The 24,535-nt window shown below is 51.6% G+C and overlaps 11 protein-coding genes and 1 non-coding gene across 12 annotated transcripts in view; 5 read left to right on the forward strand and 7 right to left on the reverse strand.

The window, feature by feature from the left end:
- The window catches only part of BO80DRAFT_492211 (amino acid transporter), a gene marked incomplete at both ends in the record, with an annotated part of 2,159 nt that extends 1,368 nt beyond the window's left edge, over positions 1-791 (forward strand). Inside the window, 3 exons of the mRNA XM_025723752.1 lie at positions 39-161; positions 211-616; positions 682-791. Of these exons, the coding sequence (XP_025577322.1) occupies positions 39-161; positions 211-616; positions 682-791 (639 nt within the window). The remainder of the gene's footprint in view (positions 1-38; positions 162-210; positions 617-681) is intronic.
- Positions 792-943: 152 nt separating this feature from the next.
- Positions 944-1,845, reverse strand: BO80DRAFT_23031 (uncharacterized protein). The gene is made up of 2 exons (XM_025714458.1): positions 1,134-1,845; positions 944-1,068 (listed from the first exon to the last, which is right to left on the reverse strand). Exons 1-2 carry the CDS (start codon positions 1,715-1,717, stop codon positions 969-971), a joined length of 684 nt encoding a protein of 227 aa, XP_025577323.1. The 5' UTR covers positions 1,718-1,845; the 3' UTR covers positions 944-968.
- A 2,314-nt stretch (positions 1,846-4,159) lies between these two features.
- Positions 4,160-6,668, forward strand: BO80DRAFT_453701 (OPT family oligopeptide transporter; the record flags this gene model as incomplete). Its single annotated transcript, XM_025722032.1, has 5 exons — positions 4,160-4,425; positions 4,474-4,741; positions 4,786-5,175; positions 5,220-6,500; positions 6,549-6,668. 5 exons carry the CDS (start codon positions 4,160-4,162, stop codon positions 6,666-6,668), a joined length of 2,325 nt encoding a protein of 774 aa, XP_025577324.1.
- A 479-nt stretch (positions 6,669-7,147) lies between these two features.
- On the forward strand, positions 7,148-8,214 carry BO80DRAFT_443251 (NAD(P)-binding protein; the record flags this gene model as incomplete). Its single annotated transcript, XM_025721334.1, has 3 exons — positions 7,148-7,188; positions 7,239-7,539; positions 7,627-8,214. The coding sequence occupies 3 exons, from the start codon at positions 7,148-7,150 to the stop codon at positions 8,212-8,214; spliced, it is 930 nt and encodes a 309-aa protein (XP_025577325.1).
- Positions 8,215-8,595: 381 nt separating this feature from the next.
- On the reverse strand, positions 8,596-10,289 carry BO80DRAFT_377855 (uncharacterized protein). Its single transcript, XM_025716711.1, has 6 exons — positions 9,970-10,289; positions 9,550-9,922; positions 9,379-9,496; positions 9,251-9,318; positions 9,165-9,195; positions 8,596-9,115 (listed from the first exon to the last, which is right to left on the reverse strand). Exons 1-6 carry the CDS (start codon positions 10,159-10,161, stop codon positions 8,785-8,787), a joined length of 1,113 nt encoding a protein of 370 aa, XP_025577326.1. The 5' UTR covers positions 10,162-10,289; the 3' UTR covers positions 8,596-8,784.
- A 590-nt stretch (positions 10,290-10,879) lies between these two features.
- On the forward strand, positions 10,880-12,354 carry BO80DRAFT_351170 (S-adenosyl-L-methionine-dependent methyltransferase; the record flags this gene model as incomplete). The annotated part of the gene is made up of 5 exons (XM_025715567.1): positions 10,880-11,128; positions 11,176-11,292; positions 11,332-11,474; positions 11,527-11,984; positions 12,038-12,354. 5 exons carry the CDS (start codon positions 10,880-10,882, stop codon positions 12,352-12,354), a joined length of 1,284 nt encoding a protein of 427 aa, XP_025577327.1.
- Positions 12,355-13,310: 956 nt separating this feature from the next.
- On the reverse strand, positions 13,311-13,383 carry BO80DRAFT_t112. The gene has a single exon. It is a non-coding gene; the product is annotated as a tRNA-Phe (tRNA).
- Positions 13,384-13,557: 174 nt separating this feature from the next.
- Positions 13,558-15,281, reverse strand: BO80DRAFT_500769 (fumarate reductase/succinate dehydrogenase; the record flags this gene model as incomplete). The annotated part of the gene is made up of 5 exons (XM_025724253.1): positions 13,558-13,908; positions 13,985-14,503; positions 14,582-14,904; positions 14,951-15,002; positions 15,057-15,281. 5 exons carry the CDS (start codon positions 15,279-15,281, stop codon positions 13,558-13,560), a joined length of 1,470 nt encoding a protein of 489 aa, XP_025577328.1.
- Positions 15,282-15,878: 597 nt separating this feature from the next.
- BO80DRAFT_471616 (uncharacterized protein) lies at positions 15,879-17,242 on the reverse strand (the record flags this gene model as incomplete). The annotated part of the gene is made up of 7 exons (XM_025723102.1): positions 15,879-15,934; positions 16,011-16,138; positions 16,296-16,364; positions 16,421-16,538; positions 16,587-16,727; positions 16,797-17,019; positions 17,081-17,242. The coding sequence occupies 7 exons, from the start codon at positions 17,240-17,242 to the stop codon at positions 15,879-15,881; spliced, it is 897 nt and encodes a 298-aa protein (XP_025577329.1).
- A 1,032-nt stretch (positions 17,243-18,274) lies between these two features.
- On the reverse strand, positions 18,275-19,256 carry BO80DRAFT_471617 (SDR family NAD(P)-dependent oxidoreductase; the record flags this gene model as incomplete). Its single annotated transcript, XM_025723103.1, has 6 exons — positions 18,275-18,400; positions 18,431-18,468; positions 18,524-18,625; positions 18,683-18,912; positions 18,966-19,002; positions 19,034-19,256. The coding sequence occupies 6 exons, from the start codon at positions 19,254-19,256 to the stop codon at positions 18,275-18,277; spliced, it is 756 nt and encodes a 251-aa protein (XP_025577330.1).
- Positions 19,257-19,875: 619 nt separating this feature from the next.
- On the reverse strand, positions 19,876-21,004 carry BO80DRAFT_492217 (uncharacterized protein). Its single transcript, XM_025723753.1, has one exon. It carries the CDS (start codon positions 20,924-20,926, stop codon positions 20,087-20,089), a length of 840 nt encoding a protein of 279 aa, XP_025577331.1. The 5' UTR covers positions 20,927-21,004; the 3' UTR covers positions 19,876-20,086.
- Positions 21,005-21,259: 255 nt separating this feature from the next.
- BO80DRAFT_423459 (uncharacterized protein) lies at positions 21,260-22,106 on the forward strand. Its single transcript, XM_025719059.1, has one exon. The coding sequence runs from the start codon at positions 21,459-21,461 to the stop codon at positions 21,618-21,620; it is 162 nt and encodes a 53-aa protein (XP_025577332.1). The 5' UTR covers positions 21,260-21,458; the 3' UTR covers positions 21,621-22,106.
- Positions 22,107-24,535: the final 2,429 nt, after the last annotated feature.

A 24,535-nucleotide genomic window follows, 5' to 3' on the forward strand; every position in this document is an offset into this window, starting at 1 on the left:
CCCCCCGACTGCAGGAATATTCAAGCTGATGATACCAGCCACCCATCGACATCCTATTCTCCTACGACGCCCCCCAACCATTCGTCCCCCTCTACGCCGCTGTTCTCGGCCGGGGAGGCCACATCATTATGAACGTCCTCTCAGTCGTAGCCCTATGGCTAGTAAGTACCTTACCACCCCCTTACCACATCCCCATCTAAATCCCCCCAGAACACCGCCATCGCCATCACCGCCGCCTCACGACTCGTCTTCGCCGTGTCCCGCGACGGCGTCCTCCCACTATCTACCTGGGTCTCCCGCGTCTCCGAAACCGGCCAACCCCGCAACGCCGTCCTCGTCGTCTGGATCGTCTCTGCCATCATCACCTGCACGATTCTCCCTTCCGGTGTGGCGTTCACCTCGCTCGTTTCAGCCGCTGGTGTTCCCTCCGCCGCAGCGTACGGCTTAATCTGTCTGGGTAGATTAACACTCACGAGAAATGAAAAGCTCGATGCGAAATGGTCGTTGGGGAAATGGAGTAAACCGTTTCAGGTTGTTGCGTTGGTGTGGAATACTTGGGTCGTGGCGGTGTTGTTTTCGCCGTACGTGTTTCCGGTTACGGCGGGTACGCTTAATTGTGAGTTTTGGTGTTTTTTGCGGTGGTATGAGGGTGTGATAATGTGTGAATGCTGATGATGGTAGATGCGCCTATTACTATTATGGCTATCGTGACGGTTTTCGCGCTGGTTTCTTGGTTTGTGACTCCGGCGGATGCGTGGTTGAGGCAGGGGATGGTCACGGGGGATGAATGAGATATATATCACTCATGGGACGTTGTGCGGACACGCAGTCATTGCAAGGTGTACTAGAGTTATCAAGGATACAGCAAGGCTTCGTTCATTCTTACTGGCAACGAACAATCGACTAGATCGCAGGTTAGATGATAACTATGAGATAACAAGATACAATACGCAAAAGACAAGTTACAACTAAATATCGATATACATCAACGTCCCCAACCAAGGCGACTTGTTAATCCTCTCATGACTCCAGTCCCCGACTGCCTTGAACCCTTGATTTTCATAGTATCTGGAAAGCCAGTATTAGCCTCTCAAATCTCACACTTAAAAGCCAAAAATGCAATGGAAACTCACCGAACCAACCTCCTCTCACTTCCCCCCCAACTATCCACCCAAAACGCTCTCTTCCCTCTAGAGCGCCCATACTCCCGAATCCCATTCATCAGCGCCGCACCCGCCCCGCGCCGAAGACCCCCCACCCGACTATCCGTAACGATAACCTCCAGATAGACAAACTCCTCCCGCTCAATATCCGGAATCGGAAGATGCGATTGCGATTTCACATAGCTAGGGACCCAGTTTTCGCGCGTTTGCGCGAATCCCACTGGCAGGTAACGTCGGCCGTCGGCTTCAATGCGTAGGTGCTGGGATGACTCTGCATCGAGAGGCTCATCGTGGTATTCTCTCTCGACGATGAAGATGCGGAGACCACTGGAATGGCTGGTATCGGTGAGGCGGTTCTCCTCCGAGTGATGGAGCTGGGTCAGTGTTTCGGTGGAAAAGTCGCCGCGCTGGGAGAATGGGATTGAGCCCCATTGTTCGTGGTTGCCGATTGAGGCGAGGAATGGGAGGGTCGCATCGTAGGTGGAGACGATGAAGGTGAGGTCGGCGTCGGTTGGTTCGGCGGGTCGGACTTGGAAGGGAGAGGGAATTGTCATGATGGGGGAACGGTGCTGGATGGAGAAGATCGGGGATTCCGTTGCTGGGGAGATTAAGAGATATTAGCAGCAGATAGTATGACTAGGGAAGGGGATTGGGGGGGTTGGCACCGTGTTTGGGGTAGACTAAGATTAATGGGTTCTTTGAGCGTTAGCCTGCTTATCTACTCCGTACTAAATGTACAGTTGGATCCGAATAGGACGTGAACTTACTGCAAAACGTGATCTGATATGAGCGATAAGCGATAAGTCAGAGTTGCTCAATTAATGTGTTGTAAACTCATTGCCACTCTCCTCCTCAGTTGAGAAATAGTTCCTGGTCCTCGACTACGGCTTGTCTTGTTTCCGGGTGTTTGCCGGAGCTCCTCCGTACTCCATACTCTGGCGCAGCTCGACCCACATAACTAGGTCAACATAGATTAGGTGACAGCTACCCAATTCCCTCTGCGACACTCGCAGTCTCGAATCGAGCACCACGCAGACACCATGAAATAGTGCGTAGGGCTGATGCCAGGGACAGCCAGAATGACGAGATAAGGATATCCGCGGAGGCATGAATCAGGTCACCACTGCATACCAAGCTTTTCGATCCTCGGATGGTGGGAATGATTCTCCACCAGTGAGAGTGGATTCAACGATCTAGACCTGTTGGCATGGTACTAGTCCCTGTCATTGTCCACTGGGTCGTGCACTGCCACTCACCTACTAAACACTATCAGTGCTGGAAATGTGATGGCATGAAACAGAAGCGATGGTAAGAATCCTAAGGCTCGACCAAGTTAAGACAAACAGGTCATGTGATCGCACAAACGAACGAGGGGTCGGAAATAATTCTCTCATTCCTTCAATTCATTCCAACAACACCAAATCGGTCACTTCAAAGACACAGCCAGGAAGAATCTATCGAGCTAATCGCATTCAGCAGGCACCAAGATTCTTAGACCACAGAGACAGGCCGAGCCACCCCAAGTCTTCTCCTGGCCCCACCCACAAGCCTGGTTGCCACCGAACTGCCATGCTCACTGAACCTCGTTGGGTCTAATGCATGGCAATGAGGGGTCGGAAGCATCCATGACAGGCCGATTCGTGAGGATGGGTCGGCTACACCCACGCTAGAAAGCTTGTCCACAATCGGGTGATGGCGAACCGTTGATGGAATTTTGCAACATGATGGTGCAACGGATCTTGTCAGACGCCTAAACATCCCTTGCAGTCGTACGACTTCATATCATTACCTTCAGAGCACTTCTGATACTTGATAATAGGCAATCGCAATACTCAAAATTGCCGAATATGCACCATTCCGGTGCAGCAAGAAACAAGCCCAGGGATCCGATCTCGCGTGTAGGTCGGATCGGACGGGAACGACCCTTGACGCCGTGGGAAAGCGAGATAGCACATAGCATGCCTATCTACTATCGATATGGGGGGTATTCTTGTACCTGGTTAAATTTAACCGGTGAGGTATCGAGCCGGTGGTCCGATGCGTCTCAAGCTCATGGCGTCTTGAGCTACACAACGATACTACCCAATCACGTCCATTCGGTCTCCAACCAGATGCTCTGAGGCATATTCAGTCGTCACTAGCTCAGCGTTCAGGCCCATAAATTCATTACGACGTATGCAATGCATAGGTGGCGCAGTTGAACTCGGGGTTAACGGTTCGGAGATGCGTTGGACCTCCGGTCCAGGATGGATAGGTATCCTCGCGCCACCCGTCGGTCTGATAAAGATGCAGAGCAACCACTCACAAGGTCTGAATTTCCAATATTGATGGGTACACTATAGTAGTGGCCATGATAAGATCCCGGTAGTGGTGTCCACATCTCAGTGATTGGCGTCTCCAGTAACATGTCTCCATCGACTTATCTCTCCGCAGATGCTTATCAGTGCTTGCCATTATTGTCGGTTCGGCCACTGTGGCACCTCAATACGATTGTTCCATGCCTTACCCCGTGTTTATGCGTTGCATGAGAACCGGTTTGGCAAGCCGCTTGTCTCGGTCAATCGCCTGACATGTCGATTCCAATGCGATAGTGAATCGCAGCGGACACACTTCCACTGTGTTTGCTACACCGAATCAATGCCCTGGCTCTATACGATAGCGAGCATAAGCGCCGACAATATTCTAACCAATATGGACAGCAATCTCCAGATAAGCCAGTGGCGGGCAATTGATCGACGCGCGACAAAGCGGGGAAACTGTATCCTGCCACTGGCGCGGAGGCCTGTGGCTTTCCATACCCGACAGGATCGACTCTCATTGGAGACTATCAGTCACATTGTTATCACCTGCTATTTTGGATTTAGGCCCATCGGTATCCGGCATCTCGCCATGGTCTTGCGAGATAACCAGGAAGAGTGAGGTGCGAACCGCGCACGACCACCGACCTATATAAGAGCACGACTTGTCACACCAAATGCGTCCTCAGTTCCACCATCATGGCGGACGAAGTCACCGACAGTCCGGTCTCCACTCCGGTGGAGACTGAGAAGAAGCCTGATATGCTGGTTCAAGAGACAGACATCCTTGATGCCGAGGTTGCTCCGGGCTTTGTGGCCGAGGCAGACTTTGATGGTCATTTTAAGGATGTCCCCATTGGAGAGGGTATCGTCCCTGGCGATAGGGACGAGTTTATCGATCCTCGTCTCAAGGACTATCCCATTCCCTTGGTGGCGAAGACAGTCGATCTTCACAATGACCCAACGCAAGTCATCCCCTCCGTGCTCGATCGCTGCTAACTGACCACCTGCAGCGAGCCGATTCTAACCTTTCGATTCTGGACCTTGTCTACGTTCTGGGTCCTTGTCGGCTGCGCACTTTCCACCTTTTATTACTTCAAGCCATACTATAACACCATCACTAGTTATGCCGTCCAGTTGTTATCATGGGGCATGGGCGACGCTATGGCTAGGTATCTACCCAAGAGGGAATTCAACTTCTTCGGATGGAAATGGTCCATGAACCCAGGACCCTGGAATGCCAAGGAGCATGCACTCATTGTGGTAGCATACTGGGGTAGTGTAAGTCTTGTGCTTATGCATGTTGAGCGTCGCTAATTGGTTAGTGCTACACGGCCTATGGAATGGGTCCCTTGTCCGCCATCGAACTGTACTATGGCGAGAAGCTCAACGCTGGGTGGTCCATGTTCTTCCTGTTGGCCTCTCAGATGATCGGATATGGCTTTGCGGGGTTGTTCCGTGACATTCTGGTTCGACCACCCCAGATGTATTATCCCGGGGTGTTGCCCAACGTGTCACTGTTCAACGCCATGCACAAGAACCCCTCGGTGACCAAGAAAGCCCTCAAGTACTTTGCCATTGTGGCTTCTGTCACCTTTGTGTACGAATGGCTCCCAGAGCTCATCTTTCCCTTGCTGAGCTCTCTCCCTCTCATTTGTTGGTTTGGCCATGGCAACTGGAAGGCGTTTATCCTCGGATCGGGTACCTACGGATTTGTACGTCTCCTACTACTTGAACCGATGGCTGCTAACTAGAACAGGGCATTTTGGATCTATCACTTGATTGGAACTACATCACCTTCATGTCCCCATACTATACCCCGCTTTGGTCTAGTCTCAACCAGGGTATCTTTGCCATGTTCTGTTGTTGGGTACTCTATCCGCTCATCTACTTTACCAACACGATGAACGCCCAAACTTTTGCCCCCATGGATACCGGGACATACACCGCCAATGGCAGCACCTATGATGTGTCTGCTATTGTTGGGTCGAATATGGAGCTCAACCGTACTGCGCTGGCGGAGTACGGGGCTCCTTACTGGGCCCCTTCCTATGTGTTTTACTGGTTCTGGACCTTTGCCGCCTTGACAGCTTCCATGGCTTATGCCATCCTGTGGTACGGCAAGTCGGGCTGGAGGGATCTCAAAGCTGCTTGGCAGAACAAGCGCAGTGACTACAATGATCCCTACCTCCAGATGATGTCTTTCCAGAAACGGGTGCCTCACTGGTGGTATCTCACGCTGCTGGTGATTTGTGCCGTGATTGCGATCGCCCAGGGCTACGAGGGGAACATGAAGCTGTCCTGGTGGGGATTTATCGTGATCTGTCTCTTCTCCTTTGTCTTCACCTGGCCCAATGGTATCCTCTGGGCGGTGGCCAACATTCAGGTCGGTATGGGCTCGTTCAGTGATCTACTGGCGGGAGCCATGTTCCCGGGCAAGCCCACTGCTGTGCTGTCGGCGTATACGTACGGCTACTGTGTACTGGAGCAGAATCTCAACCTCATCTCCGACTACAAATTTGGATTCTACATGAAGATTCCCGAGCGCGAGATGTTCTGGGGCCAGGTTTGGGGGACCCTGCTCGGTCCTTTTATCAACTACGGCTTCATGCAACTCATCATTGATCGGGAGCGGCCTTATTTGATTGGACAGCGGAGCTCCGAAGCATGGGATGCGGTCCAGACGCGCGTCTACTACTCCAACTCCATCATCTGGGGCATCCTGGGTCCGAAGGAATTCTTCGTTGACCGCTATCCCTGGGTGTACTACTCGTTCGTGGTGGGTGCTGGCACCGTCATTGTCACCTGGTTGGTGCAAAAGTGGAAGCCCAAGTGGGACCTGGAGCGCTGGTTCAACCCGACCCTGCTGTTCTATGGAGGCTACTTGTTTCCGTACTACCCGACCACGAACTTTTTCATGTCGTTCCTGGCGTGCATCTTGTTCATGGGGATTCTGCCTCGGTACTTTCCCGTGTGGTGGAGAAAGTACAACTATTTGACTGGAGTTGGTCTGGATTGCGGCACGCAGCTGATGACTTTGGTGTGTTTTATTCCTTCTCTTTCGCTTTGTTCCTTGCTAATGGTGTAGGTCTGCATCTTCGTGGTCAACCTTCCGAACCTGTCGTTCCCCTCCTGGTGGGGCAATGATTCCAATGCCACCGATCGGTGCTTTCCGCCCGCCGACCTGCCCGCGAATGCACTGAACTGATGTGCAGATGTGTCTGTTGATGTGAAGTGCTTGCGATTGTCATTCCGTCTTCCTGTGCATTGCAGCCTTGTACATATTATGATTGGTTGTTATTGTGTTCCTGTTTGAAGCAATGTATATAGCAGCTAATTCCAGTTGCCAACATCCTGTGTTCATAAGTATAACTTGTTTGTATCCGACCTCCCTGCTTGTTGTGGGTGGTGACGTCGATGGCTGTCAGGTACAAATAGCTACTGCCACCAACCGGGCACCCCATAGTTTGCATTGACTTTATCCACCACAATGCAGCTTTCACCATGTGGGAAACTCAAGAACAGTCGGGTCTGTCAATCCTGCAGTCATATTTCAGAATCAAGTACATCCAGAGTTACCAAACCAGGACTCCCCATGACGTAAACACCTCCATATAAGCCCTAACCCAACCAAACACCCACCTACACCTCCCCATAGACATCCATCCATCCAACACCACCAACATCATGAAAATCGCCCTCCTCGGCCCAACCGGCCAAGTGGGCCAGTGCCATCCTCCGGGCCCTCCTCACCACGACCCCCTACCACGTGCTGCAGATCGTCTCACCCCGATCCGAACCCACAGCCCCTCACCACCGCCGAATCCTTCACCCCAGAACAACAAGCCCGTCTGACCACCAAATCCCTCGACCTGGTGAATTGCAGCACAGACGACCTCATCCCCATTCTCACCAACATCGACATCGTGATCAGCGCGCTGAACGGCCCCGCCCTCGCCGCCCAATCCAAAGTCCAAGATGCGGCCGCCACGACTGGCGTGAAACGCTTCTATCCGAGTGAATACGGCATGCATCATGTTTATCAGCCGCCGGGGGAGGAGTATGGATTGATTCATCCTGTACCTCCCCTCCCCTCCCCTTGTTTACTTGACCCATATGCGCCCCTCCAACCAATCATCTACTAACAATACCGTGGGAGGAATCAGACATGGATGTCCAAAATCACCAGCACAGAACCCTGCCTGCACCACCCGTCCATCACCTCAGGACAAATGACCTACACGCTCATCTGCAGCGGAGACCTCTACAACCAACCCCGCGAAACAACCTGGTGTCCATGGACCAACCCCACCCTGTCATCCTATACCCTCTACATCGTCGGTAACCCGGATGCCAAAATCGACTTCACGCACACGGACGACCTCGCGGCATTCATCGTCGAGACGATCCGCCACCCCGAGCTGTCCGAGAATAAGGAGTTGAATTTCGTGAATGATACAGTGTCGTATGCTGAGATTGCGGATATGTTGGAGCGGTTCTCGGGGCGGGAGGTGAAGAAGGTGGTCTATCCGATGGAGGTGTTGGATCAGGTCATGCGGGATAAGGGGAGTGTACCGGAGGAGGTGAGGGCCGGTGGGAGCTTCGCGGATGATTTTTGGATTTTGGTCAGGGGGATGCAGGGACAGGGGAGCTTTGTGAGGCCCAAGGGGATGGTGCATAATGGGGTTTTTGGGGGGGTGGGGGTGAAGAGGGTGGAGGGGTATTTAGAAGGGTTGTTTGGGGGATGTAAATAGGTTGGGGTGGTGTTGGTGGATGTGTTTAGGTATGATTGATTAGGTACAGACTACACTATATCAAGAAGGCCCGGGTGGATGTCATTGAGTCTCTCTATGCGAATATAAAGAAGGGTTTGATGCAATGATCTACTATCTAGTCCCGCTGATAGGGGCGGATTCACTCGACGTTACTCCGTACTCATGATGGAAAAAGCTCTGATCGATACAAGGAGGTGCTATAGTAGATGGTGCTATAGTCACTACTCACTACTACTATCGTATGTAGATGTGCAGGTGCTCGGACATCCCAGCGGCCCCCATAGCCCTGCCGATCACCCGAGTCCATTTCCACGCCAGGCCCTTACTATGCATAGGAAACTAGCCTGGTTCACTGTCCTTCTCGAATCCAGTCCCATCTTCCTAGTACGTCAACTAAATCATATACACCAACTACGTCGTTTACGCCCCCAGACAGAAAAAAACTTTTCCTTCCATATTAGAAACCCACTCTAACCCCATCAACACTGTTTCCTAATCTATTCCACTACCCACAAACCCTAAACCCCAACCCGCAAAAACGCAACCCTCCTACCTACTCCCCTCCTCTGCACTAACATTCCCCCCCATCTCATACTCCACCACCACCTGATCCGTGCGATGAATCTGCCACATCGTCCTCCCCTTCGCCTCCGGGATCATCTCCTCCCGACTATCCATGCGTGTCGGCAACGATAGACCCTGCGTGGATCGTCTTGCCGACGGCCGTTTCGACGCCCCTGTTCCGGATCCCGTTCCGCCGGCGCCTTCGTAGGTAGGATAAGATCGAGGGGTCCCGTAGGAGCGTTTGCCGAGGAGGAATTCAAGGAGCGGTTGGAGGGTGGGGATGCAGGAGGCGAGGACGACGAGATCGGCTTCGATGCTGGGATCTGTTAGAGTGGTGTGTTGAGTGGGAAGGGGGGGAGGCGTACTTTGTCCAGAGGACGAGGGAACAGCTTACGTCTGGGTGGGTTAGATTTGTACGTGGATAGGGTATGGGGTAGGGGGGAAGGGGTACATGTTGCGTCGGTGACGTTGGCGAGGGCTTTGAGGTGGGTGGTTTTAATGATGGCCGCGCAGGCAGAACTAGATTGCTCGATTAGATGGTGTCAGGGAATGGGTGATGGTGATGGTTGATGGACGAACATGGCTCCTAGACCTAAAGCTGCAGAGAGGGCTAGTTTCTTGCGCAACGACATTTGCAGTTTCCAGAGGATCACGCTTGGGTAGATGGCGAGCGAGAGATCGGTGAATGCGGATAAAGCTGGTCGGGTCAGTTCCAGACTGCCAGCCAGTTGGGGTGCTTGGATGGTTCACCTCCATTGAACGTGGCAAATCCAATAATCACATTGGAACTGCGACACGTCGACCCCTTGACAGTCGTCCACAGAGCGCGCGGGGGATCACACGAGGTGAAGAAAATCAGGATATTGACCACCGCGACAGCCATCACCAGCCCCGTGAGCCCCCAAAGCGCGCACTTCATCCGGGACCCCGGGATCAAAATCCGGTGGAGCAGGGCGGCCACACCTAGCTTAGGAAACGCGAACGAGAGAATGCCAAAGATCCAGCCAATGTCGATAGTCAGGTTGGCCTTTTCGGTCGCGGCAGGTCCGATGGTGGATGAATGCCGGCCGAATCCATGGTGAACGGCGACGGTCGCGAGGATCACGTTGATAACCCCTAGAATCTGGCCAGGTCAGTGGACGGGCTATATCATCTCCAGTATCGACTTACCATGGAAATCCCAATGAGCCAATCGTCCAGCCCCACGGCGTGGATGATCTTGGTCCGGATGAACAGGCGGGCCAGGACCATGACCGTCGCCAGGCCCGTTAGGGTCCACATCACCGCCAGCAGGGCCGGGCCTTGATTCTGTTCATCATATGCAGAGGTATCCGTCATGGTGGGATGCGAGGTGCCGGACATCCAGCATACTGGGAGGTTCGGGCAGCTGCAGCGGGAGTTTGAAATATTTTTGCCCTGCCGTTGGGCCTGGTCTTAACTGCTCAGCTCCTGGCCATCCCTGTCAGCTTCGAGGCAGGATCGTGTTAGCTGGCACAAATTTGGGGGCCTAGGCAGCTCGTTGGCGCAATCCGTTAGTGTATGGCTGTGGGGGACAACTAGTGGGACGCGGACTGTGCCCTAACCCCAGCCGGTCAGCACTATCCGCACTAATCAGCGCCCGTCTCATCAGCACAGAGACACTCAGTGATGATTTCCGAAAGGTTCCCTGCAGTGGAATCCGGCCCTTTGCACCTGCATTGCATATGTCTCCATCACCTTGCGATCTGAAATTGGGCAGATCATCGCAGGGTTGTCGAGATCGTACTGCGGCCCCTCCCCCTCCCGTTGCCTTCCGTGTCAATAACGCCCAACTCCACTCGGATCACCGGAAAGTGGACCGGTGGCAGACAGAGTGGGGCAATGGCATGGACGATGAAATTACTACTGATCGGACGGGATGGTTCCTCCAATCGGGGCAGCTGGAAACTTATTGCCAGGAAGGTAGATAGTTTATTAGTTCTCCGACAGGCGGCCCATGGTACGATGCCGCTGTCAATGGATGTCCTCAATAATAGGGAGACTACTTATTGCTCATCTCTCACCTGCCCTCTCCCCTGTTCCTCTTCCAGTCACAATCACCATGGTCGAACTCAACGGAAACTCCGTCCCAGCCTCTGATTCCCATGCAGGGAAGCAGGTCGATGAGATCGCCGTCTCCCCTACAGCCCCTGACCAGGTGGCCAATCTCGCAAAGTCCATTGGCTCCTTGAGCAAGGCCTTTACGGCGGGAGAAGCTGGAGCTCGCCTTCAGCTCCTGGAAGCTGCTGATTCCCTCCTTTCTGCCTTGGAGACCCCTCGTGAAACCATTCTCCGCTACTGCTGGCGCAACGTATGTCTCTGCATCCTTCTTCGGAATACCACTCACCCGGGACCCAGCCTACTGCGTTCGCAGCCATCGAGACGGGCATCAACCTCGGCATCTTCCGCCATCTCTCCAGCCATGACCGTCCAGTCCCCATTACAGAGCTGGCCACGGCCACCGGGGCAGACATCGTCCTCCTCCGTAAGCCATGAGCTCATCCAACTCCTGAGCTCACCCTAACCACCACAGAACGCATCATGAAACACCTCAACGCCGTCCATGCCGTGACCGAAACCGGCCGAGACGAATACACGAGCAACAACTTTACCCGCACCGTCGCCAACACCCGCTACGCCGATGCCTTTCCCACGATGTACCCATCCTCTCCCAAACAGCCAAATGAAGACGAATCTAACTTTCACCAGAGCAGGAACCACTTCCCCCGCCATCGCCGCCATCCCCGCCTTCCTCCGCCAAACCCACTACCAAAACCCCACCAACGGCCTCGCCTCTCCCTTCCAACAAGGCTTCCACACCAAAGACTCCTTTTTCGAATTCCTCGCTCGAGACCCTATCCTCAGCGCCCAATTCAACAACCTCATGTCGGTTTACCACCAAGGTCGCGCCAGCTGGATGGATCCAGGCTTTTACCCCGTCGACCGTCTCCTCACCCCCACCCCCACCGACACCGATCCCAACATCCTCCTCGTCGATGTCGGCGGCGGCAAAGGTCACGACCTGAACGAGTTCCGCACCAAATGGCCCGCTGCCCGGGGGCGATTGATCCTGCAGGACCAGCCGGCTGTACTAGCCGAAGCTACCGGCCTGCACGAGTCGATCGAACGCATGCCGCATGATTTCTTCACGGAGCAGCCGTGCAAAGGTACATACCCCCCTCCTCCTCCTGACAATAACCAATTATTGATAATGATCTAGGCTCCCGCGCCTACTTCCTCCACTCCGTCCTGCACGACTGGCCCGACGACACATGTCTCAAGATCCTAGCCCCATTACGCGCCGCCATGACACCCGGCTACAGTCGACTACTCATCAACGAGAACGTCATACCAGATCGGGGAGCGCATTGGCAAGCCACGGGACTGGACTGGGTCATGATGGGGGATTTTGCGGGAGCGGAGCGCACGGAGGCCCAGTGGCGGGGTTTGCTGAGTAGAGCTGGGTTCCGGATTTTGAAGATTTGGGTCGGGGATGCGTGGTCGGAGAGTTTGATTGAGTGTGAGGTGGATGCGTAATTGAATTGGTATTTTAGATATTTGAAGATGGAGATGGATTGGGTGCTGATGTGGGGTGCGTATGGTGCTAAGATTTTGTGGGAGGAGGTGGGAACCGATGATCAGCTAGCCGGGATACGTGTCATGTGTATATAGTGGGACTTTGTGGTAGATTGATGAATTTTAATGACCTTAATGGTTTTTACTGCCTGTTCGGGTTGTATCTACTGACATGCCCCTCTGAAAACTCGTTATCAAGTATAATAATATTATGATCTAACAATGGAGTCTGACATACTGGTTGGTCACTTTGATTTATCCAGAAAGATGTGATCTCCCCATTGGAGACTTATTCAAACCTCTACAGATGATATTCTCGTATATATCCATAGACAATACTGTACTATATCCTGATTGACCGAAAGGTACGACGCAATGGGGTGAAGACGAGCCGCCTTGGAAGCCCGGAAGGATGCGATGTGAGAGGGTAGCTATAGCGGCCAACGGGCAGAGCCTGATATTTCGGACCGGATATATGAACATAGACGGCACCGAGGCAATACTTTTGACGTATTCAACGATCGAGTTATCCAAGAGGATTGATTTCGATAGCTACACCACAACATTGTTGTGATGAAGTTGAGGTTCCTGATACTCGGTCATGATATTTACTCGCTGGTCAATACCCCGCTGCAGACACAGTTAGAGCCATGTCCGTGGAGGCGGTGATAAGATAGTAGGGGAATATCAATGAATCTGAGTGCCCAGTCCAGGTATTAAATGAAAACCTAGGATGGGTATTTTTGATATACAGTCCGGTGGGACATCTGTAGATATGGTATCCTGATCGCTGATACCCGTTCTGGACATCCTCTAGACCCAGGACACGCAACTTTTCAACTCTTCGAGCACAGCAGAAGAAAACAAGTCATAAGGAAACACCCAAAACGGAAGGCAAAATGTGAAAAACAAAAATATGGGGCAAGCCGGGCTTGAACCGGCCACCTCCAGATCTTCAGTCTGACGCGCTCCCAGATGCGCCATTGCCCCGTACTTCTTGGCAAACCATCTTCAATTTGCAGTGTGTTCCAAAAGTACATGCAAGCACGTTATCATTACATGCCTCAAATTGGCAATTTAGTATTCCTAATATTTTAGAATCATCGGATAGTCTGACCATGTCTAACGAATACTTAAACGGACAGTAGATGTAGAAGGTGGCTTCTAGTTAAAACTCTCCAGCACTAGCGGAACCAAATACTCCAGATTATACGCCCAGAGATCAGTCGACAGTTGATTGGAAAAGGCACCACCGGTCCAATACGTCGAGCGGTGCCCTTGCAGAGCGTACTGTCTCTGAATGAATCCAGCTTTTAGATTCTCGGCAGTAGTGCGCATGTCCATGGCTCCGTGGTTCGACCAAGCTTTGATCGTGAGGTTGGTGCCGTTGGTGGCTGGGATGGTTCCAGCGGCGGCTAGGGCTTGGACGGCTTCGTTGGCCAGTTCCTGGGCCGCGGTTTCAGTGAGGCCGAGCCAGCCGACGACGATGACTTGCCAGAGGTTGTTGCCGAGGTACTGATTTTGGGTTAGATTGTTTTAATCCGTAGAACAGGGATTTGAAATTGAGTGCTTTAAAGAAGAGAGGGCTCACCTCAAAGTAATCCACAAATGGAGGCTCAGGGACCGCAAAGTCGTTGCCATTTACGGCGGTAGCAGGCAAATTGTAGATGAGGCCGTCCACCGGTAGCGAAGGATGAGACACAATGCCAGTGTTGACCACACTCCACGTGCTCTGGTTGAAGATGGCCAATTCCTTCTCGTCCAGAGAAAATGGGCCCATGTTGGATGCAGTGGGCTCAATGGCCATCACCAGGCGCTTGGCGAGGATGATGGTGTAGTTGCCATGGAGCTGGTTCTGGACTAGCAGTTCGACTCCCAGGTCTCCCGGAAGGCGGATCGACTCCACGACCACGCTGTTCAGCATGACAGACTCGCCGAGTATGTTGGCGGCTGCGTCATAGATGTCTTGGTTCCGGCCCGAGGCGGGCACATACTGGACGTCGGTGCCTATGAAGACGGCGGCAGTTTGAGGGCTAAATGTCTGCATCAGGTACAATGTCGGTGCGTCCAGCATGTCCGCCAGCCCGGCGCCGATACCAGCCCAGATGAGCTACAGAGTCATTAGAACTTAATTGTTGAGCCTCGACAGAAAGGCCAGAGTTGAGAACACATTGGTGAGAAGACCTACCAGCATGGTGTCGTTCAGACTGTATTTCATAGCAAAATCGCGAAATGGCATCAACAAGTCTTCCGGAATATCATCCGGCGCAGGCCAATTGGCGTAGGAGGGAAGGAAGAGATCTTGGTACAGGCTGGAAACGTTGTAGAACGACTCCAAAGCAAGCAGCTCATCGGTAACGCTGGGAGCCACATAATCTACGGTCTTGCCTGTGGTAAAGTCCGCATAGTAAGAAGTGTACGACCCGTCCTCGTCCGGCTCCACAATGTCGACGCCCAGACGGTCGAAGAACTCGACCGTGCCGGTATAGTTGGTGTACGTCGCCACGCCGTCTGATATACCATTAGCATACGTTCCTATAAATGGAAGAGGACATACAATCATAATTGGTCCCCGTAGTAGGATCGGTCCAGCTGTTGACCATTCCACCCTGGGCGATGGTCAGTACCGCAATTTAGCAAGAACCCCTGATGCGATTACGTACAAGCCGGTCCTGCTTTTCGACCAGCAGGAGTGAGAGCCCAGCATCCTTGAAATGAATCGCCGCATTTGCCCCCGAGGCGCCGCCACCAACGACCACCACATCCACTGCCTGAACTGCTGCTGCCTCGGGAAATCGGCTCCTAAACGAAGTCGAGTTGGAGGCTGCGGCTGCGACGCAGCATGATCCAACCGTGGCAGCCGCCGTGAGAGATCTGGAATAATACATGATGAGAAAACTCGCAGCAAGGACAATCTGATGGAAGGGGGTCGAAACACATCAAGAAGCGACGAGAGCTACTGCAGCCGCCTCTTTATGGCATTGCCTCTAGGGCTCGCTTCATCGTGCCGAACCAATGGCATGTTCTCGGATTTGTCTGCCCCTGAAACGACGGGTCGGTAATTTAGCCGGTTCGTAAGCACTTGCAAGCCCCGCGCTATAGCAGACGTCCCTATGTAACTTTCACCCACCAATCAGCTTCCCACTCGATATCACAACCTCCAACATATATTAATGTCTCCTACTTACTTGGTAGCCCTGGGAACAAGGGTCAGGTCCACTGTCCTAACAGGCCAACAAAATCCTGACCCACCGACTACTATAGCCTTGGGCTTCGTCTATGCCCGTCCATGCCCGTCTATTGCACCATACCCTCGGTGATCCTAGAGATTCCTGCTCCTACGGATCAGCTCCAAGCTCGGCTGTGGGTCATTGTGGACCTCGAACCAAGCAAAGGATCCGGGAGGATGTGCTCCTCGCTTTCCGCCTCGTGCCGGTACATTGACACTCCATGGATGGCCTTGTCGTTAACCTTGAACCGACTTGTTAACGTGCCACCTTCACTGTTTGTCTCGCGCTCGTCGAGCTCATATACGTCGCGGCTGGCCCCGACCCGACCGATGACACTTCTCCGTACGGCCGAAACGCGACCGGCGGCGTGCGACCCATGACTCCTACCCGGTGCATCATTCGGGGTGCTGCCATAGGGATAGTAGGTGTCGGGCGGTCCAAGCCCGAGTGCCTTGCCAACTAGTGGCCTGAGCATAGGGACCGAAGCGGCGATCATGCCGACGCAATCTTCCAGACTGCAATAGGGGCAGGGTCAGATTCAAGGCAGTTCAGGGGAAGAGGGTCCATGTGCATACAATCCGTAGAAAATTAGGCTGAATGTACTTGACGGTTCGACCAGACACCGAGTTAGTCCAGGATGGAGCGCATCAGCCAAAGGAGGGGTGTACCTACTATGTTTCGTCTGTTGTGGCTGTGTATGTCTCTTGGTAATAAGTCTTGACAAGGTCCATCGCAACAACGCTATATCAACATTCAGTCTGATCTCAGCTCCTCGGGGGGTATATAAGGTCACTTACAGGTATCCCAGACTGAGAATGCCAACCAGGTACAGACGCACCGATCGCTTCATATTCAGGCGCCAAATGATGGGAATCGGGACGACAGCAAGGGCAACATCTGTGAAAATGTTGAAACCTGATGGGTCAGATGGAAAACACCCAGGTACACTGGCATAACACCCACTTGTATTAATAAGCCCGACAATTACGATCACCCTGGTGGAAGTGCATTTGGCGTCGATGGTCAAATCCCAGGACCCGGCCATGGGACGACAATTGAGGAAAAAGAAGAGGGTTCCGACCAGCTCGTAAACAATGACGATGACTGTCCAAAAACCCGAGGGAGTCAGCGAGTCAGTAACCACTCCAACACTGCTGGACGCAGGGCTCCTACCAATCAAAACCCACAGCACCACTGTGAACCAGCGGTTCTGACACACCCGCAGCAGATTCACCGCGATCGAGAGCTTGAGGAACATGGTGCCGATGGCAATCCCAATCACATTGCCCCAGAAGCTGGCATGGTTGAAGATCGTCAGCTCCTCCTCAGAGAGGGTCGACTGGTGCCGGCCCAGTCCGTGGTGAGCCTGGATCACAATGACGATCCATTGTCCCAACTGACAAAGCTATACAAACGGGTGAGACCACAGCCTTGGGGATATTCATCGCCGTACTGACCACTGCAAGAACGATGAGGATGTCATCAATGCCAGCAGCTTGTGCGATGCGGAGCCGGCTGTAAACCCGCAGCCCAACTACGACAACGGCCAGAAAGAAGAAGGGGGTCAGGACCCCGAGGATGGTGGGCAGGTTACTTTGGGCGGCGTACGCGGTCGACATTGCTGAAACTCTGTTGATCCCCATGGATGGAGGAAGGTGTCCGGTGCATCTTAAATCTCACTTGGTGAACTTACTTGCGTTTGTGAGCTCACTAATTAAACAGGTAGGTTCATGATTCATTACAACTGCAAACATCATATCCTACCGGGATAATTACACAATGAGTACGGAGTACTCTGTAGGATGATTAAAGTAAATCATTCCGTACTAGTGTCTCCATCTCCTTTTGTTTCTTTGTTTTCTCAGCAACCAGCACATCCCGCGAGCCCCTCCAAATTTCCGGTCTCTCCCAGGTATTGGCTATTCCCCTGCGCTAGCGAGTTCAGGATTTGATCCCAGCAAGCTCGATGCCGCCATACCATTCGGAGGACCTCCACCCGACGCCATGTCTATATTTGGCAAAGCTTATCCCAACGGCTTCCCGCTAATCAGTGGTAATATTACAGTCATCGGGGAATCTTACCGCTAAGCCGCAGTAAGGCCCATAGTGGAGCCTAAGGCCCTGTCCGATCCCTGCCAATATCCACGCGTCCTGGGTCCAATATCGCACGAAGCACAGGCAAAAGATTCATTTTACTGATTAGCTTAACATAAGAATTGCTTGATGGATACTATCTGTTTTTTTCCCTCCCCCTGATTTTGGCGCAGGGATGGGGGACAGGACAGTTCGCCATCTTTACCACATCAACAATTAATCTCTCATCCCATCCAGCATTGATGTGAGGATTCCACAACCTCCCGGTTCTTATATTTTCTGGCCTACTTGTGCACTTTCGACCTATTATACACAATCTACAGTGAAGCAGGGGGGGTGTTTTGGCGGTATTAGTTTTGAACGCTGAGTCCAGAGATCAAGCCGGATATTGTGTTTTGAAAACATCGTCGAGATACCTCCCCTTTGGATAGAATGTTTTCCAATCGCAGTCGTTGCTTTTCGGGGACTGGAATTCTATTTACGATTGATGGATTGAACGTCTTCTTAAGAACTGATGACTACTTCCATATAGATACGTGACCTGTACATACCTTTATTTATTGTGCAGTGTACCCACCATCCACAGGGAGAAGGATACCAGTGATCCAGTTGACATCATTGCTGGCTAGTACAACAGCGAGTCTCGCAATATCATCCGGGTAGCCTAGACCATTGAAAGGGTGCTTTTATTTGATGTCTTCCAAGGAAGTTACATTCTCGGTGGTCTGTTTGAGGAGGGCTGTTTGTGTAACTAAACAATTAGCATCCAACCTCATCAACAAAAGCCAAACTCAGGTTGTACCTACACCCAGGACAGATGGCATTGACATGAATGCGATGCGGTGCATAGTCTACCGCGATTTGTTTCGTCAGGCTGCTGACAGCCCCTTTGGATGCACAATATGCAGCTGTATTCCGCGTGAGCTCAAATATTCAATAAACATATAGCTCTCTGTTGAACTCACGAGCCTGAGGTCCAGCTACGCTACCCATAATTGACGAAATATTGATAATCCAGCCCCGGTCTCCCGAAGAATGCGGGGTTTGTTTCAACATCTGAGCGGTGGCATACTTGCAGCCGAGAAAGACCGACTTGGCGTTGACTCGCATGGTCGTATCCCGTATATCCTCGTCTGTCAGGTGGCACATGGCGGGCTTTCGCGCTTCTAGGCTGATACCTGCATTATTTACCATGCTGCATGATCAGAGTTAATAGCCTATTATGTATGATGGGTTGGTGTGACCTACATATCTAGTCGACCGAATCGATCCACTGCAGTTTGTACTAGGCGTTCCATCTGGCGGGCATCACTAACGTCGGTTTGGACGAATATCGCCATTGCCGCCTTCATTGGTGATCAATTCGTGTGTCGCAATGTCTGCCTCTTCAGAAACCTGGGAACGTGCTGTAGCTGAAAGGTCCGCACACACCACCTTGGCTCCTTCGCGAAAGTATCGAAGGCATATGGCTCTCCCAATCCCAGAGGATGAACCAGTGACGATGGCGAGTTTGCGTTGGAGTCGTAGTGTGGAGGACATTGGGGCGACGACTAGGTGCTAGGCTATAAGAATTGGCAGAACATGAGCAGGTGTAGCTGATCAGAATTCGACAGCAGAATTAGCGCATGTTATAAATGTATCTGTCTCCAGGCCAACGGTTCCTGTTCGTTACCGAACAAGGAATACGAGCTGCCCTGTGGCCGGGTCACTGGGGGGTACCACTTGTCCAATGAAGTGTTGTGGACGGTCACATCTCGGGAGACCTGCAGCTCGCAATTTTGCTTTTTGTATACGCCTGATACTCTAGTGATAGCACAGTGCATAAGATGAGGCATTATAGTCGGAAGTACATCCGATTAGTATCTTTACTGTTGCTTCCATCCCATGCGTCTTGGAGTGGGTGTTGTGAGGATGGAATTCATTTATTGACTGCAACTTCGCGGTTTCGACATACAGAACTCGAAAGGTTGTTACTTTTGAGAGGTTCAGGGGGTTTTACATGGTGCCGGGGTACAAATGAAATGGACGAAGCCTGTCTGTAGTGTGTGCATTGATCGAACAGTTAGAATGACAAGGTTAAAGAGCGACTTCTGCACAGTTGACGCTGGGAGGGATGGCGGTTTCGACCAGTCAGGTGACGCTTCACATCTTGCATTCCCTATGCTATATCAAAATTGCAATCAGGTCAGGCTATCGACTTTTATGGATGCTCTGCTACACATTTGCAATACATGATTGTCGAGATCAATGCACAGGAAATTACCGCCTTTCGAATGTTCAAATGGACACTTCTATGTCTTTTAGTTCCTTTTTCCCTTTGCTCTTGAAACACCCTTCCCCGACATTATCTCAAGGCAAAATTGAATGATCTATTTAACTTCCGCAAATCTATCCAATCCATCATGTAGCCGTCCAAAAACACCCCCATGCCAGCTTCTCAACTCCTCCCACTCAGTCGCCGGCAGAGTAACACACAGCATCCGCAGCCACCCCCCAACAATACAATCCGCATAGCTGGGCTGCTGTCCAAGTACAAAGGGCCCACTGGGATCTCTCAAAAACAGCTTGGCGAGATCCCCTAGCGTGTCCCGGAAAGAACTCTTCACCCTCTCTCGCGCCTCCCCATGCAACGTGAAATCATCCCATGATGACACCCCCGCGCGCCGGACGAATTCAGCCTTGGTCGTCTCAGCAGTCTCTGGGTCAAGAGGCATGCCCTGTACTCCGAGCGCAACATGTGCGGTAAATGCTGCGTCGACATTCGTGTTGAACCGAGCATATTCATCAAATTCGCCCTCACTGCGCTCGGACAGCGGTATGAGCTGCGCAAACTCCTGCGAGAGGACGAAGTCGAGTGTCTGAGGGGGTAACAGGTCACCTGCACCGGAGGTGGGATATGTCCGTTGTAAGTAGACCGCAATATCAAAGGAGTCGCCGATTTTTGAGTTCGTGCTTGGGTCGGACAGAATGGGGAGGGTATAAAAGTCGGTGCCATCGGCAAATTTGCGACAAGGGGGCAGGCCGAGACCGCGGCGGACTTTGGACACGTCCGGTAGTGGCACCCATGTGGTTGAATAGGCAGCCTTCTTGAAGTTGAGTGCCAATCGAGCCTTCCAAGGGTTGGGGCTGCAGCATGTCTTCGCACATGGGGGGCGCATGGCGATGTCATAGTAGGTCATGGTATTGGAGGAAGAAGATGTTGTCGTCATGTTGAAGGAGGAAAGTAAAGAGAACAGCTTGTTTTAGTGATAATGCTTGTTGTTGAGATGGCGAAAACTAGGTAATGGTGCAATGGATGATTGAATTCGTACGGACATGGTCGTTGATATAGCCAAGTCACGATGCAACATCACGTGAGAAGCTGTGGGGCAGGCGGCGGGTCGGTTCTTTCCGAGACTGGTGCCAAGTCTGCAGATGAGTCGAGCAACTGCGGCTGTGTGGTCAGATCTCGGTTTCTTGTGGGGCTTGAACCTCCGGGTGGGGTTCGGATCGAGCTCGACTCAGAATGACTCATGTCGACTCATCTCCACTCATACCCCACTCATCAAGACCCTGGAGGATGGGCTGGACATATTGGCAGCAAACCCCCATGGCTCGCCGGGCTTGTCACCGACAAATCTTTGGGTGAACTGGATTGCCCTTGAAAAAATCCCGCTTGTTTAAAATCTCCAACCCGTTCCGTCGACACTGGCCATGGACCATTTCCGTCGCCGTGCTGGATGAGATCTACTTGCACCTGGTATGGTCAGCTCGCTGGCCAGGGTCAGACTTTACGACCTGAATAATCTCGAATTCGAAAAGCCTGAGACAGTTGACCGACCCAGTTGCGCCCACTTTGAGACTCAGACATGTACTATGCCCAAGTCTGCAGAGAGTGAGCAGGCGGCCGCGCTGTGCCTCTGAGATAAGGGTCGAGAGAATCTCATTGATGATGCAGCGTGCAAGAGATATGCAACGTATTCACAATGAGGTTGCATTAGCGCAAGCCCGAGTGGCAGTATCACAGAGGTGTCCCGAGCGTTTCGGATAAGCCGAGGAGTCTACCACCCTTCATCTTGGCATTGGTGTATCTCCCACATCTATTGCCCAATGAGCAGCGAATAAGGACCGAGTTGTTTCTCTGTTACTCCGGACTCAGCGGAAAACCTTCCTTAGATGGCACCGAATCTCCGTTCTCTCTTGATCCAGGTGGGTCTCGTGCGGCTGAGACTTATGCAGATCATTCTGGGGGCCAATGTTGGACCAACCTATAGACTCCACTGCAGCGTCGGCACGAACCATCTAGATCAAGGATCGTCTGTGTGAGCTTTGAATTGTGGAGATGCGTGGCGACTCTGGCATGTTCACTATCTGATGTCAAATCTACTGAGTCGGTAAAAACACCACGTGCCGTTAATATTAAGTGGATGTATCCTTAATCGTCATCTTGTATAGTCTTCCTAAGAATCATGGAGGTATCACTTGTAGCTCAATTAAAATACACCAACACTGTCCGCATGCCCAGTTGTATTATCTACAGTAACCATTGCTAGCGCCGCTGACCATCCTCACCAAAAGGGATGATCTGCGATCTCAATCCCCACGGCTCTAAGCGATGTACTGGTGGATCTTCGGTCACTATCTCCGCAGAGTTCCATCTTGTCGGAGTTATTTTCCTCCTTAGGTAGTCATGGGTTTCCATCTAGCGGTGGCCAGTATTGGGTTGGTTCAGCACAAGTAGCGGGCCTACATGCGATTTACTCGCAGATCAACGCAGCAATCCCCGAAGTAATCCCCGAAGACATAGCCATCAGAAGCCCGAGAAGTGCAGGACGACGTTATAAATACCTGCACTTCCTCCCTCTCATCCATCAATCATTCCCCTACCATCCTCATCCAACATACCGATTCTCCATCTCGTTCAGAACGCCTCCCAAGAGAATGAAGCTCTTCACTCTTCTCACACTCACTGCTACCGTTGGCATGGCCAGCACGGCCAGTGTCCCTCTGAGCGAGCGCCTGGTCATTATCCCCCCACCTACTAGTGGTAGGTGCACCCCATTACCCAGAACCTACTATAGGAATTAATTGACTCGAAAACACGAGATACCTGTCCTGATGTTGGCGATTACTGTTGTACTTGGGAAGGCTGTGCGTCTTGCTGCAACGCTTGGGAGAAGTGCGATTTGAGCATCGATGCCGCTCAGGGCAAGTGTGTGAACAATTGGTAAAGAGAGGTGCTTTATAGTGCGTTCCTGAGGTATGGTATGCTAATGGCCATGAGAGAGTTTTATTACTAGCTTTTTGTTTTCTCTCTGTAAAGGGACGGTGCCAGCTGGATTAGGGTCTTGGTTTCATGCACCACGATGTACACACTACAGTCTTGGCTCGCCTGACATATTGTCAACTCAAGCAACCCATGTCATAGAACTTCGAAAAGACATAATCCTATTCAACACTCGATGTGAGTCCTATGTAGCAATATACCTACTAGATAGTAGTCTTAAGTAACTAGACCCACCTCACTCCTGAGTTTATAAGGTTCTACAAACACTATACAGTACCGACATCATCCTCGACCAACTAGGTTTCCGCAATATTGTTACCCCCGTCATCGGGGAGGTATTCTCTTCCTTTTCTTTCCTTCCTTATTTATTCTAGACTGAAGATGTTAGTCTACCTTGTTCAGACCATAAATGCAAACACAAACACAAGAAGCGTACCAAACTTTCAACGGGAGATTTGCAATATAAACCTCTATGGCGTATTGGTTACCCGTTTTTCTTCTCAATCGTCTTTCTCTTTTCAACATTGATGGTACGCGCCGGTCGCCGGTGTGTGGTGCCACTATGTCAGCGTGTCCTTTTCATCGCAGATGGGCTTTGGAATAAGTTGGAAATACTGATAATCTGCTAATTATTACGTTATGTTCTTTTAAATTATAAGGCGAGTCGTTAATGCTTATCGATGCGTTGTTTGAGTAGGGACCTCAAAGATATAATAGATTTGACGGTACTCAGGGACTCGTAATGGCATAGATGGAAGATTACAGGATACGTGCGTGCATTTGCCATGGTGCTCTTCCGCTTGTGGCCCCGGAATATGTTTCTGGGAAATACATATATATTCGAACTACGTAGATTGCCGAGGTCGCGGAAGAGTAGGTAGACAGTTGTACTTTCACGAAGCAGTTTGTTATGTTGATTGTGGGACCTTGCCTTCTTTGTATATCCCTCTTTGATAAAACTGGCCGCCATGAAGAACCACCATATCATACTCTGGGTAATTCTTGTAGGGCATTTCTTGATACAAAGTCAAATTGTGTAGTACACAATGTGACAGAGAAAGATATATAACGACTGTAGGCTATCGTTATTCCGTCAAATATGACTGCTTTGCATAATAGCGAAGCTTATATGTAAATACTTGCAGACTTATAAGAACTTGCATAGATCATTTGGAATTGGTCACTTGTTGTAGTTGAGTCCATTATTGGTCCACCGGAGTCGGAGCTGGTCCGGGTGGAGACCTTATTCTCCGGTGGACTATCCCTACAGATTGAGTTGAAAGGTATGGTATGGTATGACAATGTCCATAAAGGGAAGTAGATCCACAAAATTGAGACGGAACTTCCGCAATGGACTTGATTCTATCTTATGATCACATAGATCTCGAAACACACAAGCCTTAAGAAGAGAAGCAGGAAAGTGGCTGAGTAAGGTTGTGCATAAATGGCTAGTTATGCACACCGGCGCCGTGATGAGTCACGTGATGACATGCAGCCAACCGGACTGGTGATGTAGTCCGGGAGTTCTTGCCTTCTCGGCATGTTTCTCTTT

Source organism: Aspergillus ibericus, assembly GCF_003184845.1.
Source record: "Aspergillus ibericus CBS 121593 unplaced genomic scaffold BO80scaffold_11, whole genome shotgun sequence".
NCBI lineage: Eukaryota > Fungi > Ascomycota > Eurotiomycetes > Eurotiales > Aspergillaceae > Aspergillus > Aspergillus ibericus.

Coding starts and splice junctions, on each gene's coding strand:
- BO80DRAFT_377855 (XM_025716711.1), bottom strand. CDS start 10,161: ATGTCCGGCACCTCGCATCCCACCATGACGGATACCTCTGCATATGAT. Junction 9,497..9,549: donor ATTTGCCACGTTCAATGGAG/GTGAACCATCCA, acceptor TGACCCGACCAG/CTTTATCCGCATTCACCGAT. Junction 9,196..9,250: donor CAACGTCACCGACGCAACAT/GTACCCCTTCCC, acceptor TAACCCACCCAG/ACGTAAGCTGTTCCCTCGTC.
- BO80DRAFT_23031 (XM_025714458.1), bottom strand. CDS start 1,717: ATGACAATTCCCTCTCCCTTCCAAGTCCGACCCGCCGAACCAACCGAC. Junction 1,069..1,133: donor AGTGAGAGGAGGTTGGTTCG/GTGAGTTTCCAT, acceptor CTGGCTTTCCAG/ATACTATGAAAATCAAGGGT.
- BO80DRAFT_492217 (XM_025723753.1), bottom strand. CDS start 20,926: ATGACGACAACATCTTCTTCCTCCAATACCATGACCTACTATGACATC.
- BO80DRAFT_423459 (XM_025719059.1), top strand. CDS start 21,459: ATGGTCAGCTCGCTGGCCAGGGTCAGACTTTACGACCTGAATAATCTC.